This window comes from Sminthopsis crassicaudata, chromosome 6 (genome assembly GCF_048593235.1).
Source record: "Sminthopsis crassicaudata isolate SCR6 chromosome 6, ASM4859323v1, whole genome shotgun sequence".
In the NCBI taxonomy this organism is placed as follows: Eukaryota; Metazoa; Chordata; class Mammalia; order Dasyuromorphia; family Dasyuridae; genus Sminthopsis; species Sminthopsis crassicaudata.
Window position 1 is genome coordinate 173,205,085 of NC_133622.1, and position 18,637 is coordinate 173,223,721.

Consider the following 18,637-nt stretch of genomic DNA (forward strand, 5'->3'; position numbering starts at 1 on the left):
CCAAACAAAAGGTTCACTGGTATCTTCCCCCAAGTGGACTATTTTGGTTTCATTTTGTCTGTTAGCATTTGAGCTGAAGCACATATAGGCTCTTTAACAACTGTTTTGTTTCTATGACCAAAAGAAAATTGTGTGCTATTCTGGGAGCAGTTAAATACTATCAACAGTAGACCCCTTTCTTTGGTGAGATTATTAAGTCTTTTGTCTCTCTAATCAAAGATTAAACTCCAGAGCGCCTATATCTTGAATCACAATAACTCACTGAATTCAATTGAACTCAAGAAAGGCTGGTTATCTGTTCCAGTTTTGGGATTCCCAAATTACAGTAATCTTTTTGTACATGAACAAAGAGGTTTGCTTTCCCTAACAAATGTTTGGATCCCCTCCTCACCCTGTGGCATACTATTCTGCCCTTAGGATTCTGAATCTGTCATGTCTCAGAATACTATAGTTACAATGAAGATCTCTCATCTCATTTGGTAAAGATTATTGCTAATGCTGACTTCATTAAAGATTTTCATTTTGCTCTTCATTTGCCTAAAGTTCTATCCATCATCCACTCTTCTACTCATATTGGTGCCAATGACCCTATTTAACAGGATAATAATCAAGTTCATGATGCAACAAAGTTAGCTATATAAGGACTTGCTTATGTTTTATCCCTCTTTTCTATCATTGATAATGATGACCCACTTGTCTACAATTCTAAGTTTTGTTGAAAAATGAAAATTGTGGTTTGAGACAAAAAAGGTCCCTGGGATCTGGGTAAGTGAAGAAGGTAAGCCACTCCTTTTTCTGAGCTACCATCACCAGGTACACATGCCTGTTCATAAAGGGGACTTTTTTGGCATTAAAGGAATGGTTAATACAATGGGTGATGGTTGTTCTGGGTATCACCACACGTGCAGCTATACTGTGCTGCCTTGTCCACTTGTCAGGTTTTTAACCAACATGCCTTCCAAACCATTGCCTTTGGTGCCTTAGCTTATACTCTGTTTGAACATTTGAAAACTGATTTTATATGCATGGCCAAAGCTGCCCACCATAAAAGTTTGTCTTGCTATTACAGACTACCTCACTTAACTAGGTTAAGGCACCTATTGATTAAAGCTACAGTAGACTTTTTGCTAAAATTCTTCTTTTTTAAAGTGTCCAGGTATGATCAACCAATGCATAGGGATTCAGGGAGAAGGGGAGGGCAGAGAATCCTTATTTCATTGGCTCAATACTCTCAAATGTAGTCTTATCTTGGGATAGCTCATAAGTTTTATATTCCATATCACTCCCAGAGTTCAGGTATATAAGTTATATATGTTAAGGGTATAAACAAAAAACTTAAAATCCTTATTAGTAAATTATGTTCTAAAACTCACTTAGTGACCTGAATTACTTCCTTTTGCTTTATTTTATCTGCAAAGTAAACTGAAGTGGGAACTACAGTTCTTTCCTTTTGAAATACTGTTTGGTCATCTTCCCATAAAAGCAAAACCCTTCTCCACAGTCTATACATCATTGTTGGGAAGAGATATGTCTGTTGCTTCTTATAGACAGGAATTACAAAATAGAATGAAGGAACTACATGAAGGAGCTGCAATACAAACTAGATTTTTGACTTTCCATTACATGACTTCCATCCTGAAGAAAACATTCACATTAAGAATTTCCAGCAGAACTCAATTGCCTGGGGAAGGCCATTCTGAATATTGTTGACCATCCTAACTGCAGTCAAGATTGGAGAAAAAGATGGTTGGGTAAATTATGGTATATGAATGTTATGGAATATTATTGTTCTGTAAGAAATGACCAACAGGATGAATACAGAGAGGCTTGGAGAGACTTGCATCAACTGATGCTGAGTGAAATGAACAGAACTAGGAGATCATTATATACTTCAACAATGATACTGTATGAAGATATATTCTGATGGAAGTGGATATCTTCAACATAGAGAAGAGCTAATCCAATTCCAATTGATCAATGATGGACAGAATCAACTACACCCAGAGAAGGAACACTGGGAAATGAGTAAACTGTTAGCATTTTTTGTTTTTCTCCCCAGATTATTTTTACCTTCCAAATCCAATTCTTCCTTTGCAACAACAACAACAAAATTCGGTTCTGTACATATATATTGTACCTAGGATAGACTATAACATATTTAATATGTATGGGAATACCTGCCATCTAGGGGAAAGGGTGGAGGGAAGGAGGGAAAAAATTCAGAACAGAAGGGAGTACAAGGCATAATGTTGTAAAAAATTACCTATGCATATGTACTGTCAAAAAAATGTTATAATTATAAAATTAATTTTAAAAAAAGAAAGAAAGAAAGAAAACAAACAAAAAAAAGATTGGAGAAAAAGACTTTGGACACACTATATCCATGTAAAAATCTCCTCAATGTTTTCATGTGAGTAGTCTGTATCTGAAAATGGTTTTGTTTTGCTTTATCTTAATATCATCATCCAGTGTTTCTTCTTCCCCAGTTAACTCTGTGCATAAGAATTCTGGAATAAAAAACTCTAACTTAACTATGGGAATGAGAAATCAATTAATGGATACTTTTTACTCTACCATTTACATTGTGCCTTACAATTGTATTTATCATGTGATTGCTACTTCTTACATGTTCTTGCTGTTTAATTGTCAAGCTATTACCAACTGCTCTTTCCATTTGATTCCAATTCTCATGAGAAGACAAAAAAGCCTTAGTTCTGTTACTAAGATTCATGGTGACATGTTTATGTTCCTAAAAAAGCTTAGTTCATGATTTCAGGGAAATAACTGCAAATGTTCTGGTGCAACTTGTACTTAACACCCTTTGATTTTTGTCATACTTTAGTCAGAGAGAATATCTTCATTCCTCCAGATCATGTAACAATTTGTTCTTCATTATTGAACATAATAAAGCTTTGTCATTTATCATTCAGTGTCCTCCTGCCTTCTGAAGGGTCTTGGATCTGATCTGTTATGCAACTGCAAGCCTTGCTTAATAAAGCTTGGATTACATGTCCTCATTCTCAATTCTACTCTCAACAGAACTGAGTACTACTAGAGGGCTTTAAGCAACGAGGCAAAGGTTTAGAGAGAAAGAGTCTTTGAGATTCTCTAGTCAGACAGGGCACACTAAAAGCCAGGGACTTGCCCAAAGTGGCACAGCAATAAGCAGCACAACTGGGAAATTACCACAGATCCTTGGATTCCAACTCTAATGCTACTTCTTTCCCATGACCAGGTGGTTCCTTTGAAAATGACCACATGTCCTTCTTCCAAAGGCATAACTTCCAGAATTTTCAACACATATGTGAAACTCTTTGGACATGCTCTTGTTAGTTTATATTTTTTTTCTCCAGGACACTATCCAGAACTGAACACAACTTCACAAAGATGGGTTGGAGGCACAGTGAGGAGGATCCATCCAAGTAGAGTCAAGGATTCACATTGCTAACCAGTGATATCCCAGGACCTGACCTGACCTGAAAACTAAGCCAAAGAGTTCAGGTTTCTTCCAAAGGCAACAAGAAATCACATGAGGCTCAGGAGCAAAGCCGTATCTAGATGAAAATGGACTTTCAAGAAAACTTACTAACCAGGCAACTATGTAGACATGCCATGGAAGGGAAGGTAAACATTGAGGGTTCTCACCTTGCTCCTTAGAGATCTAAAGTGAGAATAGGGCTCTTTTGGACTAGAGAGGCTAGCATGGAATCAGAGACCACCTTATTAGCACTGTCAATCTGAAGGACTTTTTTTTTTTATCAGAAGTACTTCTAGCAAATTTCAGCCTATGGAGTTGAAAGCCTGGATTAAGGTGGTGCAACAGAGATAGAGGAATAAAAAGGATGCAAATCTGTGTTCTTTTTTCCTTAGTCTAATAGAAATTATAAATACTTGTCCTCAGTATATGAAACAGAAAAGGGCCAACTCCTTTGAATCCAGTTTTCTAGACCAAGAAGAAATGGTATGGCACAATCTTACTGCTTTCTGCTGAACAGTCACGTGACAGTGTTCCTGAGTCATTGACAAGTCACCGTCATTGGAATGTAGGTAAAAAGATGACATACATATATAGCTCAGGAAGCTCTAGAACAAAAGTCTCAATCTGGGGTCTAAGATTTGGTTTTGTTTTCTTTTTCCATTTTGATAACTATTTCAATGTAGTTGGTTTCCACTCTAATGCTATGCATTTTATTTAATGGATTTTAAAACATCATTCTGAGGAGTTTCTAGGTGTCATTAGATCACTCAAGGCACACAAAAAATGTTAAGAAGCCCTGCTCTAGCAACAGATTAGAGACTGAAGAGCTGGCTGCTCACAAATCTGGGTCTCCAATTTAAGGCTTAAAGCCCTCGAATTAGATAGCTTGTTTGCTCCTTGGTCTCCAGTAGAGTTTTATCTATCCTCTGTAACTTTCAGAAGAATCAAAAGTTCAGGTGAAGCCAAATTCCCTTTTCCCTTGGCAATGGTTTTACTTGGGCTCAAAAAGCTAATACATAGTAATTCGGTTTTCATATATAACTAATGGAATTAATTTTCAATGTCTGCCACCCAAAAACTCATCATGCCCAGGACCAAGGTAACCAAACAATTAAAAGCAATGCCAGTGGAAACCAATTTTTGGAAGCTTTTCTATCTTTTCTAGGTTGGAAAGTCTTCAAGCCTAATCCACTAATAGTTTACCATGGCTGCCATTCAAGGACCAGCCTCACTAAGGGTTCATCTTCAGGTTGACTACAAAGAAAATAATTTTGGCCTCACCAAATCTTGAACACATACATATCTACAAAATCAGATCAATCATATCTTTCTCAGCAGATCCTCAGCTCAACAAAAACACAGAAATTTGAAGCAAGTTTAGGTAGTACACCTGGTACCAAACAAGAATGTAAAGACTTTCCTACCGTAATGCACCTTGGAAACATAATTCGACTCAGCTGAAATAATAGGTTCTGCAGGGATGAGAGGAGGACCTATTAAAAGAAAGAAGTTGGGAAACATAAGACCCTTAAGATTTTAAAGGTGGCTGCTTCATATTTTTTCTGATATAGTGTTATATGTAAAATATCATGTGGCAAAAAGCATTTTCTATGAAAAAATTAGTATGTGATCAATAAACTAAAGCTATTTTCTTTTTTATAATATGCAGTTTATTAATCATGAAAATATCTACATATATGTGAAAAATAATAATACAAATGAATGTCTATTTATTACAGCAAGTCTTTGGTGGAACACCAGATGGGCCTACTCTACAGCTAACTAATGCTTTTTTTCATAGTTTCTGGCACATCTCACAGTCAAAGCTTTCTGCTTTCTTCTTTACAATTTCTAGCTAGAAGATCAAAAAGGGCCATCATAGAGAATCATTCAGGAGGGAAAAAAACAATCATTTTGGAATCTCTATCTAAAAGTTTTCATTAGGATTTGAAGCCAAAATTGTCAAACCTAGAGAGGAAGTAACCAGAGTATACAGTACCTGCTACTCTGATCTTTCTGATCAACAATATAATTTCATAATCACTCTTTCTCTCACTCTCATTCTCTCCTCTCTCTCTTCTCTTTCGGGATAACTGGCTAGACAAAATAATTTCTTAAAAGAGGTTTGAGAAATATAATCCCAAACATTCCTCTGAAGAAACCAACAAAGCTATACAGGAAGTTCTACCTTGAGATCATATTTTTTTAATAAAGAAAAGAGAAGAGAAGAGAAGAGAAGAGAAGAGAAGAGAAGAGAAGAGAAGAGAAGAGAAGAGAAGAGAAGAGAAGAGAAGAGAAGAGAAGAGAAGAGAAGAGAAGAGAAGAGAAGAGAAGAGAAGAGAAGAGAAGAGAAGAGAAGAGAAGAGAAGAGAAGAGAAGAGAAGAGAAGAGAAGAGAAGAGAAGAGAAGAGAAGAGAAGAGAAGAGAAGAGAAGAGAAGAGAAAAGAAAGGAGATTTAATCAAGCATGAATTTTTTTTAAAAAGAGTAGTGTGAATCAAAAATAATGACAAAACAGGCATAGGTTTGGTCAAGATAAGATATTCCTCCTAAAGGCTTTCTATCATAATGAAATAACAGGCCCAGTCTCTATTTATGGGAAATAGAGAAAGGAAAAGGGGAATAAACAGAGGAGAGAGGAGGAGTGAGAAGAAGGGAGAGAATTACTTTTTGATGGCCAAAGCACTCACCTGACGTTTCTACATTTCTTGGCTCAGGATCATCCAACTGCAAAAGCTCATCAAGGGCTAGCTTGGCTGCATTGGATCTAGACTCTTTTTTATTTTGTCCCAGTCCAGTTTTATATTGAATACCATCCACCACAGCACAAAAGGCAAAATAAGGACCCATAACATTACCTGAAAGAAATATCCAGAGTTACTAATATGAATTTAAACTAATAATAAAATTTTCAGAATCTGGTTAAAAGGTTCAAAAGAAAGAAAATGTTACTAATAAGAAAATAATCAAGGATTTATTTTTTATGTTTATAAAAATTATTTTAAAAATAAGAGCATTAATTCCATACTGCTGCTAATTTTTTTCATAGATATGTAACACTTGTGGGATTATTTTTAGCCAATTATCTATTTTTCTTTACTCAGAATCATAGCATTTTAGAGTCAGAAGGAACCTCAAAGGCCATCTAGATCAACTTGTTCCTAACTAAGAATCCCCCTTGATAACATCTCCAGGAAATGGTTATACAGGCTTTGCTTCAAGACCTACAAGAGAAGTAAACATAAGGCACTCCATTCCATATTCATTCCACATTTTAAGTCTGTGTGGCTAAATGTTTATAGTGTTTTACTGTTTAAGCAAAAAAGTTAAAAACTAGATATTCAGAATTCAAAGGATATATTATATAAAGGTCTCCAACCTTGATTTTGGCTCCTTGGATGCTGCATCATTGGAAATGATCAACACCATCTGCCCTTCCCAATTTGTTCACAATTAAAATCACACAGAAACAGTTATGCAAGGAGTTCTCACAATTATACATTTAAAATAACTCACAATTGTACATCTCAAATAACTCATATGTCTTAGAAAATTGGCCCCATACAATCAATTATTGTTTCCATGTTCCTTTGTTTATAGAAAGTTAAAGGGAAATAAGACATGTCATTTTTTCTTGATTTCAGGGAAATCTGTGCTTATTTATTCTCATTCTCCCCTGCCCAACTTAGAAAGTCCTTTATCTTTCACCCAATTAGAAATCAGATTATCTAATGCTGTATTTTCTTTTTAACCAATTGGTCTTAATTTGACTGTTTTTAATATATAAAAATATGTCTCCTTCTGAATTCTGAGTCTAGGCCTAAGCTAAAGAGACATGATCCCAGATTGTTAGGAAGTAATTGCCATGCACGGTTTAATAAATCATATGCTCAAAAGATTGAATCTTTGTTTCCTCAGTCATTTTATCTTTCACCTACCACAGTAGGAGATAAGAAAGGTAATGAATGCCTTGTAGGAAAGTTCAACTGGGAGTTAGATGGGGTCTCAGAGATGGGGGGAAAGATGAGTTCATTTTCCTAGATAGAAGTTTTTTTTTATTTTTAACACTACCTATTATTACTACTTGTGTTTTATCAAAGCTTGAGTCAGCCCCATTATCTATATCCTCCCTTACATGCAAACACAATATAATAATTTTAAAACCGAAAAAATTTTTAAATTGAAGAAAATGTATCAAAAACAAGTTACTAGGAAAAAATTAAGGAGATATGATTAAAGAATTACTGGGCTACCTGAAAACCATGATAAAAAGAAGAACAAAAAAAGCCTGGATATATATTTAAGAAATTATAGAAAACTACTCAAAACTACTAGAGCACAAAATGAATATGAAATCTATCACTAGACTCAAAAAATCACAAGCAGTCAGGGGAAAAAAAAGTTCAAGTATCAAAGAGCCGCTATAAGGATCACTCACGCTGTACTAGGCATTACCCTAAAAGTGAGGCCTAAAGAAGGATGAAAAGTTCCCATTCTAATATGGGAACTGGTACAAGACTCCCCCTTCAGAATCCTTATGTCATTGAGAGTCATAAAATGAGTTTAAAAAAACAAACAAACAGGAGTTAAAGAAATTTTAAAAATTCCAGACAGATGAGCTGTTTCAGACAGAACAAGCCACTCCTCAGATCTTTAGAACTCAGAGAGGGATTTGGGAAGTGTTACATTGTAATGAATTAAGAGAGAGAGAGAGAGAGAGAGAGAGAGAGAGAGAGAGAGAGAGAGAGAGAGAGAGAGAGAGAGAGAGAGAGAGAGAGAGAGAGAGAACAAAAGAGGAGGGAATAAATAAGTGTTTTTGTTACATTCTAATGAATTTTTTAAAAAGAGAGATACACTAGGAAGGGAAAGCAAAAGCACATCTATCAGAACTGGGGCACACCAGTAGTAGATGACATAGAGAGTATCCCACTTCCTTCTGGGGTACTTTTTGAGACAGGGTTGGAGGAGAAAACCCCTATCAAGAAAGGATAGCTGATTCCAATCTTCACTGATCCCTCTGTTCCCTTCTTATTATGTGACAGTCTTCATGACAATTTTTAATAACAAATCCAGATATCTGAAAAGCAATTCATTCTTTATTGCATGATTTGGCTACATTTTCAGGCTCAGATAAGTTTCCAGGTCACATTAATGGAATTTACCTGGCAGAATCCACAATTCTTCACCATCTCATAACCAGTGACACCACCTTAACAATCTTTCTTTTCATTATTATCCCTTCAAAATCATGAGGCCAATACATCAGGGTCTGTTGACTTCCCAGAGTGGATGGTTTTTTGTGTCCTTGGGCAATGAAGCACCCCCCAGGCACAGAAGCACTTCAGGCAGTCCTTTTATTGAATGGCCCCTCCAAACTTAGGCATACTCACTAACCATGGATAGACATGGATACCACATTTTTGAAAGCATTTGAATATTTCAAATTTTGTCTTTGTATGCCCAGGGGAACATAGTAAGTACTTAATAAAAACTTGAATGAATGACAAAAGGAAAATGAAATCAAAGAACCTTGCGGTACACTACACCATGTACTTTCCTTAGAAGGCACAAAAAATTTAAATGCTACTTTTAAGATATTGCTACAAATGACCATAAGTTCCATGATAAACCTATATCTACATCACATTATATTTCTTACACTACAATAATGGTGTAGATGCTGAGAATTCATGCACAGACATCTCCTGTAAATGTATAGAGAACTTATGCCCAGAAAAAAACACTTCACCCACTAGCTGTAGATTCCCTTTCAGAGACTAAAGGCTAAAACCAAAACTGCAAAAAAAAAAAAAAAGGATGTAAGACTTAGTTGCTCTCAGCAATACAAGAAAACATTTCCAAAAGATTCACAATGAAAAAATGCTATCTAGTGCCAGAGAAAAAACAATGCAGAATAAAGCATTCTTTTGTTTTTATTGTACTGGGGGGGAGGGGAGGGAGAATTGGGTTTAGGTTTTGTTTTGTTTTGTTTTTTTTTGTATTTTCTTTCACAACATAACTAATATAGAAATGTTTTCTATAACTACATATGTATAACATATACCAAAATATTTGCCTTTTCAATGAGGGGGTAGAAGAAGGGAGAAAAATAGAAATTCTCAATTTTTAAAAACAAATGTTAAAAATTATTTTACAAGTAATTGAAACAAAAACTATTTTTTTAAAGAATGTTAAATAATTTTTTAAAGAATGTCAAAGCTGCTTAATGGTATCCAGCAAAACTTTCTGCTAAACCTCAGCAATGAGGTAACCACAGCAACAGGGCTACTGTATTCTATTTAGCCCTATTGGTAGTGTTGTCTTTAAAGCCATCACCTAGGAACGCAACCCAAAAAATTGTTACTTGACAACTTCCTTGGTGGGCATGATAAGCCATCTCCAACCTATTCCTAGTAATCACCACTACTGACAACACGATCTGGTCTCCATATCTTTGGGCCCTGCCAAAAGTTCAATAAATGAAAAGAACCCTAAGAAACATTTTTTTCACCTCTATCCCTACCCATTACAAGTTTTTATTGATTATCTCCTTATGCCTAGCACTGTGTCTCTAAAAAGTACTTCCTAAATATTATTATTTTGTTCATTCTTTCTTTCTGTGACAAGTACAGACAACTTTAGCAAACACTTGCCTGTTGTTACAGTTTCTTTAAGGTCAAGTTGCACACGCTGCATTTGTGCAAACTGATGGAGGGCTGACACTGGATTTATCTCTCCACGTTTGTACTTCATAATGAATTCCTTGGGAATCTTCTTTGGAGGAAGGACGGTATTTGGACTAGGTAGGACTACTTTGGAAAGCAGTGGTTCTGGAAAGTTGCCTAAAACACAAACAGCTTCAAGTAAGTATAAAAAAGATGAAGCAGAATAAAAAGCCTACTGCCCTGCCTTTAAGATTTCTTTTCCTCTAGTCACCCAAAACAATACTGACATTAGGTCTAGATAAATAAAATGCAATCATATATACTCTGCCATTTAGACAATAAGATGCAGTAAACTATTCTGGTACACTAAGCACAATCTATGAAAACATTTAATTGCAAGAAAGGCAATAATAAACATCAAGAGTATCTCAATTAATAGAGTTACAGAATGGTGCTCTAATCTACCACATTTTATAGATGTAGAAAATGGAGCTCAGTGATTGCACCCACAAAATGAGTATGTACATTAAAATAATACAAATATCACTTTTATTCCCTATTCAAATTTCCATCTCTTATCTCCTTTGCCCTAATTCCATCCTACCTTACCCCATTCTTGGTGTCTTATGTGTGAGATAATCAGAGAACCTCAGGAGGTTCAGGATCTCCTAAAGTCTGCATTTTAGTGGACAGCACTGGTTCTGGAATCAAAGCCCCAGACTGGGTACCACATGACCTTGGGGGAGTCACTTTATATCCTCACTCTCAATTTCTTCTATTCAAAATGGTATTATAGTCCCTTCCAGCTCTATTTCTATAATGTTATAGCCTAAAGACCTGCCCAGCTGAAACCTTTCCCTGCTGGGCATGGGATGCTTAACAATAGTAGGGCAAGGATGGAAGAGAGGATTGCAAAACTTAGACCCCGCCCTACCAACTCCCTTTCTGTTATATGAGACACAGTAAACAGATCTGGCACCCTGGGAGAATCCTACACATCAAAATCTGTGGCTTCCGTAGGCTAAAATATGCTAGTATAGTGAAGCTATCCAGGTATGGAGGATAGATTCCAGACATCAAACTAAGAATGATCACTTGTCTACTGTTGATGCATAGCAAGCTTACAATTTATTAGAATTCTTTCTTTCTAACAATGAAATTTTGTTTAGCCACAACGCCTCCAACTTGTACTAGGGGCTTAAAAAAAAAAAAAAAAAAAAAAAAAACAACCACTAAGTATAGAAAAAAAAAAAAAAATACACACACACACTTAAAATTTCATCTTATTAGATTCAGCTAAATGTTCTAACTTGTTGAGAACTTTTTGAATACTAAATCGGTCATCTGATGGAGTGGTGTCAAACTCACTGCTCAAACCAAATGAACTGGTTTGATGGAACAAAATAAACATCTAGTAGGAATATAAATATTGTCAATATGTGAGTTTCCAAGTTGATCCTTAGGTCTTTATTCTATTTGAATTTGACACTCCTTATCCAATAAATTGGAGACCTTTTCAAGCTTCATGCTAACTGAAAATATGACAAGGATGCATAGTCACTGATAAAAATGGCACAGGCATATATAGCTCAGGGCCAAGCCTGTGATATTCCCACCACTGAAGACTCTGTGTCTGGTCAAATTTGAATCCCCTCAATAATTGTTCCATCATCAGGTCTCTTTCTTTACTTCTTCACAAGGAAAGTATGAGACTCTTTGTCAAATGAAATCTAAGTAGACTCCAACTTTCACATTTTGTTCATCAACCACAAATAGGAACCCTGTCAAAAGAGGAAGTCAAGTTCAGCTGGCAGAGTTCTTCTCAATGAAAATGCTGAGTTGTTTTTTTTTTTCCCTAAGCACTAGAATACTCAGAGAATCATAGAGCTAACAATGCAAAGAGCCTCAAAGATCACCCTAGTCTGACCTCCTTTCACAAATAAGGAAACTGAGGCCCAGGAGATGAAGTAATTTGCTCAAGCTAACCCAAATAGGAAGCATTGGGGCAGAACTTGAATCCAGATTCTCTGAAGCTAGGGTGAGAGAAGGAAACTGGGAACTCTGAAACCAATCATTGTTACCAGACAACATGCCATATTCTATTGGAGGTACAGCAAAACCAGCCTAAGGGGAGCCAATGCAATTCCAGGATCTGACTTGAAAAGAGCCTTCAAATCTAGAAAAATTCAGGCTTCCAGAAATCCAAGGACAATGGGTTTGAAGGCTGAAAAACTTTTGAGCAAGATAAAAGTGGAGCTTTTATAAACTAGTAGGTTCAATTAGGTATCTAAGTACCAAATCTACATACCATGTAAAGAAAGGGGGAAGGATGAAGGCATGAAGAACCTGTTTATGATAGAAAATTCAGGAGCAGGCCTGCAATAATATGGCTGGTATTTGGTCACAAAAGCTAGTTAGGGCCTACTATATTAATATAAATTTCTAGTTACCATTCTAATATGTATAGGCCTAAAAGGGACAAAGATCTGAACCACGGGGGTTTAAGAAGGATATGGAGGAAGAAAAGTCCCTTCAAAGGAATACAACAGATGTTAGCAACTTTGAAAGAACCAGGTATTCCTGCAAACAAATACCTGTGACTTGTGTAACTTTGGAAGCTAAATTTGACACACTATAGTTCTCTGATGATGAATATCCTGGAGGAGGATTGACTGTTGTTGAAGAAGGTTGAACTGGCAAGTTCTTTTTCAACATCTGAGCAAAGCTAGGAACCCGGGAACTCTGAAACCAATCATTGTTACCAGACATTTTCTTGAGCCTAGAAATCATGAGAAAATTAGGATTAAAGAAAAAAAAAAAAAAAAAGACAGAAAAAAAGTTTGTCAACTAAACAAGAATAAGTCAATAAACATTTATTTCTACCAGGCATCAGGTACTATGCCTTGCAAAACCATTAATTTAAAAATCAGTAATAGCATTTTAAAAGCATCTGAAATTTTATAGATTTACAAATAAATAAATATCCCTGCAGCCATTAACATGCCCATTTTCTACTCCAATGGAACCAAGAATTAATCATTGTCAGGATTCCCTCCACTAGTACCGATTGCAATACATTCCTAGTTGCTCATCCTAGGTGATTCACTCAAATCTTCAGCACTTTTAAAGAGGCGAGAAGCTGCCCATTTAGAATCATTTATTTATCCAGGACTCAGTACAAAAGGTTGATTTTGCTGGTTGTAACAATTTTTTTTTTTTTTTAAAGTAGATAAGAGGATTCTTTTGCATTTTAAAACTTAGCCAGAAAAGGAGAAGGCAGAGTGGAGAAGTAAAAGGAGGGGGTCTTGGGCTCAAGTTCAAATCGGGCCTCTAAGTGTGTGACAAATGAAGCACTTAATTTTTCTCCCTAAAACTGAATTGCAAAGCGGGTAGGTCCCCGGGGGAAGGGTCTTCTCCCTGTTCGTGAAATCTGGGGTTCGGGGCCCCATCTTGGACCTTGCATTTGGGAGCCTTTAAGAAGAAAAGGAGACAGCCGGAGTGAAAAATACGGGTTCAAGTCTCTGACCCTCACCGGCTGGTGACTCCTGGCTGGAGCCTTCACCTCACCGCGGTCTCTTAGCACACAGGAGGCGGTTCATAAATGATCTCCCTTCCAACCTCCCGAGATGGGCCAGAAGGTGCAGACCACCTGCATGGGCTCATGGAAGAGCTCCCGGTTTGATGCAATCCCAGCCTTGCACAGTCGACTTTTCCAACTAAGACCTCCCGCCAGCACCACTTTGTCTGCAAATCCCGACTACCGCCCCGCCCCCATCCCTCCTCCGCCCGGGCCCAGCCGCCAGCCTCGTGGACACTGCCTCAGTTTCCTTCTCTGTAAAGTGCCGGACGTGAAGGGCCACTGGGGACCTAATGTCGGGTTCTGGGGCTCAATTATCGGAGAAAGATCCGGCCACCCCGAGGAGTGGGCCAGGGCGGTCCGGGAGGGGGCGACAGAGACGGGATTCGAACCCAGGGCCCGGGCCTCCAGCGGCGGACGCCGCGGCATACAGCCCGCCCCAGCCCCCGCTGGCCCGCTCTGCCTTGCCTCGGAGCCGCCGCCCCCGCCTCCTCCTCTGCCGCCTCCTCCGCCTCCGTCTTCGCTTCCGTCGCCGCCTCCGTCGCCGACGCCGCCGCTGGGACCAGGGTGGAAGGTGGGTCGAAGAAAGCCCTGGGGCGCGAGGTCGCGTCTTTCAAATAGGCGGGCGCCTCCTGCAGGACCGGGCCGCTCTCGCGCCGGCTCGCCCAATCACCAACCGCCTCACGCCTGCTTTGGCCCGCCCCTACCGCCATCGCGACCAATCATGCTTCAAGCTCTCTGGATCATGGCTTCGGTCCGCTCCGCCTCCTGAGGGCAGCACGCGGACGCACGAGGTGGGCGGGGATGGAGGCGGAGGCGCGACACCTCCGGCGTCTCGTGAGTGCGCCCGCGGACGCGCGCAGCCCGAGGTGCTCCTCGCCACGCTGAATACGTGGAGTCTGGCGGTCGTGCCTTCCCGGGATCCTTCACTGGGACTGCAGGTGCCTCATAAACGTATACTAAAGGCTTACTGTGGGTCAGGCGCTGCGGATTAAAAATTTTTTTTTCTGAAAACAGAAGTAAGAGCCAGGCTGGCGCTCTTCATTTGGCAACACCACCATGTGCAATTAACATCCACGCAAAATGGGGCAAGGGGGGGAGGGGAGGAACCTTCCTGCATGTTGGAAATGCCCACAGATGTCCATTTCCAGTCCTAATTTTTACATTCTCAGGCCTGGCTTTCCAGCGTCCCCGTCTGCTAAACTTGTAACCCTCATTAACACAGCCTGCAATTGATCAATGTATCCTGATGTTCCTGAGGGACAGGGCTTTCCCAAAGATATTCCCGTGGATCAACAGCTGCTATTCTGGTTTAAGATCTGGAAGAATCATTTCTCATTCTAAATTAAATGCTTTTAGATCAGAATTCCTATTGTTCTTGGAATTTTCCAGTCCTTTATGGTGTTAACAGAATTCTACTGTAACCATCTTTAAACTGTAAATATCTGGAGCCACGCGAGAAAGGTTTTTAGGGATCAGGTAGCAGTTTAATTAATCATTTTCAGAGGGGCGGATGTGGTTTGCAAACTGGATTCTCTCTTAGGAAGGAGACCTCATCTGTGGCAGTAAAAATAGAAATTTTATACACAAATCATAAAAAGGGAGAAGGGAGGTCACAGTGCAATCATTCCCAAGATTTTGAGTGATTTAGCAGGACAAGCCCATAAATGGAAGGTGATATGAGAATGTTTCAAATCTTGAGGATTTCTTCTTCCCATCTAGGGCACAGAACCAGAATTCTGTGATTTCCTGTAAACTTTTTTTTTTTTTTCTGTAAATTTCATTTCGCTTCATTTATCATACACAAATATAGTATGGTATAAGAATATAGCAATTGCTGGAATGATTGATAATTTTAAGCTGCATTGTGAGTTTCTGACTCGCAAGCCAGAAAAGACAGCTCTGAAAAATATAAATTGTTAGTATACTCATTATACATATTTAATTACACATTTCACATTTAATATGAAAATCATAATTGCCTTCACATTCTTCCTTTTGATCAAATGTTGGAATGACTCTGAAGATCAATGAGGAACATTCATTTGATACGTGATTTGATTTTACATAAAAAAAGCTAGTTTCCAAGGTAGACAAAGCAAATGAGAGAAACTACAGACCAAGAAGGGCAGAATGGAGAATGCTGCCTAGGTTTCCAGGCAACCAGGAGAGTAGATCAAAGGAAGGTGAGAGGTAGACATGCTTCAGAATGTTTTGGTCCCTGTTCCGTAAGTCTTTCTCTTGCTTATTTAGACCACTAAGCTCTCCTCTGTTTGAAGGAATTTATGTCCAAAGAAGAACTAGAGATCATTATTGATCACAAAATAGAAAATTTTGATTATATCAAATTGAAAAGTTTTTGTACAAACAAAACTAATGCAAATAAGATTAGAAGGGAAACAATAAACTGGGAAAACATTTTTACAGTCAAAGGTTCTGATAAAGGCCTCATTTCCAAAATATATAGAGAATTGACTCTAAGAAATCAAGCCATTCTCCAATTGATAAATGTTCAAAGGATATGAACAGACAATTCTCAGATGAAGAAATTGAAACTATTTCTAGCCATATGAAAAGATGTTCCAAGTCATTATTAATCAGAAAAATGCAAATTAAGACAACTCTGAGATACCACTACACACCTGTCAGATTGGCTAGAATGATAGGGAAAGGTAATGCGGAATATTGGAGGGGATGTGGGAAAACAGGAACACTGATACATTGTTGGTGGAATTGTGAATGCATCCAGCCATTCTGGAGAGCAATTTGGAACTATGCTCAAAAAGTTATCAAACTGTGCATACCCTTTGACCCAGCACTGTTACTACTGGGCTTATATCCCAAAGAAATAGTAAAGAAGGGAAAGGGTGCATATATACTGTCAAAAAAATATAATTATTAAAAAAAAACATGTAAGGGGGGAATAAATAGTATTTAAAAAAAGAAGAAGAAGAAAAAGGGAAAGGGGCCTGTATGTGCAAGAATGTTTGTGGCAGCCCTCTTTGTAGTGGCCGGAAACTGGAAACTGAGTGGATGCTCATCAATTGGAGAATGGCTGGGTAAATTGTGGCATATGAATATTATGGAATATTATTGTTCTGTAAGAAATGACCAACAGGATGATTTCAGAAAGTCCTGGAGAGACTTACATGAACTGATGCTGAGTGAAATGATCAGAACCAGGAGATCATTATATACTTCAATAACAATACTATATGATCAAATCTGATGGACGTGGCCATTTTCAACAATGAGATGAACGAGTTCCAACAGAGCAGTAATGAACTGAACCAGCTACACCCAGTGAAAGAACTCTGGGAGATGACTATGAACCAATACATAGAATTCCCAATCCCTCTATTTTTGTCTGCCTGCATTTTTTATTTCCTTCACAGGCTAATTGTACACTGTTTCAAAGTCCAATTCTTTTTGTACAGCAAAACAACTGTTTGGACACGTATACATATATTGTATTTAATTTATACTTTAACATAGGTAATATATATTAGTCAACCTGCCCTCTGGGGGTGGAGGGTGGGGGGAAGAAGGGTAAAAATTGGAACAAAAGGCTTGGCAATTGTCAATGCTATAAAATTAACCATGCATATATCTGGTAAATAAAAAGCTATTAAAAAAAATCTCCTCTGTTTGAGAGGATTTGTTGACAAAGAGACAACATTCCTCCCCAAGGATGGACTCATTCCCTCCTTCCCCCTTAGGACGTCAATTTTTCAAAACCATGAGTACTAGTGAATCAACCTGTATTTGTAAGCTGGTAACAAGTTTCCCTGTATATTCCAGGCTTATGGCTAATTCTTCTGAGAAGTTCCTGACATATAGGTACAGCGTGCCAAAGGTGGCTTCAGTACCTTCAGAAATTCAACAGATGTCTACAGGGCCAGAATGGGCAGGAAAAAAAGCCTTTGTTGTCAATGGAGGGACAGTTTTAACCAGAGAGGAATTTCAGCAGAGTGATTTCCTTAAAAAAGGATAATTTGGATAGGATATAAACAAGCACAGAGGCTTGCCTAGAAAGTAAGGAGACTGCAGTATAGGATAGAGCCACATAAGACAAATAGTGCTATGGAAAAAGGCAATTCAGTGGCAAAGATATGGAGATTAGAAGTTGAATCTTAGGCAGAGTGAGTTAAGCTTGTGGTCAGGTATAGATATTTAGTTTTGGGAAAGTTATGGAGCTAGAAGCCTTCCTGAGATTCCTATACTAACCTGAAAATTGAATAGACTCCTTTAGTTGCTTTTACTGGGGATAAAGATCAAAACTCTGATGTCTCATTTGTTAGGGCAGGTTCCCACACTCCACTTCCTACAGAGAGCACCTGCAATTTTATAAACTAGCCCAGTTCCTTTCAGGAAAATCTGTGGCTTGCAGAAGCTGGCCATAGGGGTCAAGTCGGGGTAATTAGGGGAGCAGTCCAAGAGGTATTCAGAATGAAGATAGAATCACATTGCATGAGATTTAGAAATCCAAGATAAGGGCCCAAACTTGTGCCTAGTTTGCAGAGCAGAGCTTGAGTTGAGAGTGTAATGGACCCTACAGATAAGGTAGGTTCCCTGCTTATACTTGGGACTCTAAAATCTATGGTGAAGTCTTTCATTCAGGGCACTTTTTTTCCCTACAGGCAGGTGTTTTAGTGCTTACAACTATGGTGGTATCATGAGAATAGTGATAGAGGTTATGAGCTGCTCTCTTTACACAAGTTGCTGATCTGTGACACAGATTGGGGCTTCTTGGTTTAACCTGGGGAGGAACACAGGTTGTAGGAACATGCAGTCTTGGAGGGTCAGTAAAATAGAGTCCGACTACTGTGGTCATCAGCCAGGCTTCTAAGAAGGTGGCTATGGCTAAAGCTTCAAGAAGGTGGAGCCATGAATTTGGGCCCAATCTTCAGTGTCTTAGA

The 18,637-nt window shown here is 38.3% G+C and overlaps 1 protein-coding gene across 1 annotated transcript in view; it reads right to left on the reverse strand.

Moving 5' to 3' along the window:
* ADAD1 (adenosine deaminase domain containing 1) overlaps positions 1-15,060 on the reverse strand; it is a 51,505-nt gene extending 36,445 nt beyond the window's left edge. The window contains exons 1-5 of the mRNA XM_074273794.1: positions 14,187-15,060; positions 12,736-12,920; positions 10,130-10,318; positions 6,167-6,334; positions 4,903-4,971 (exon numbers count right to left, since the gene is read on the reverse strand). Of these exons, the coding sequence (XP_074129895.1) occupies positions 4,903-4,971; positions 6,167-6,334; positions 10,130-10,318; positions 12,736-12,920; positions 14,187-14,431 (856 nt within the window). The 5' untranslated portion in view covers positions 14,432-15,060. The remainder of the gene's footprint in view (positions 1-4,902; positions 4,972-6,166; positions 6,335-10,129; positions 10,319-12,735; positions 12,921-14,186) is intronic.
* Positions 15,061-18,637: the final 3,577 nt, after the last annotated feature.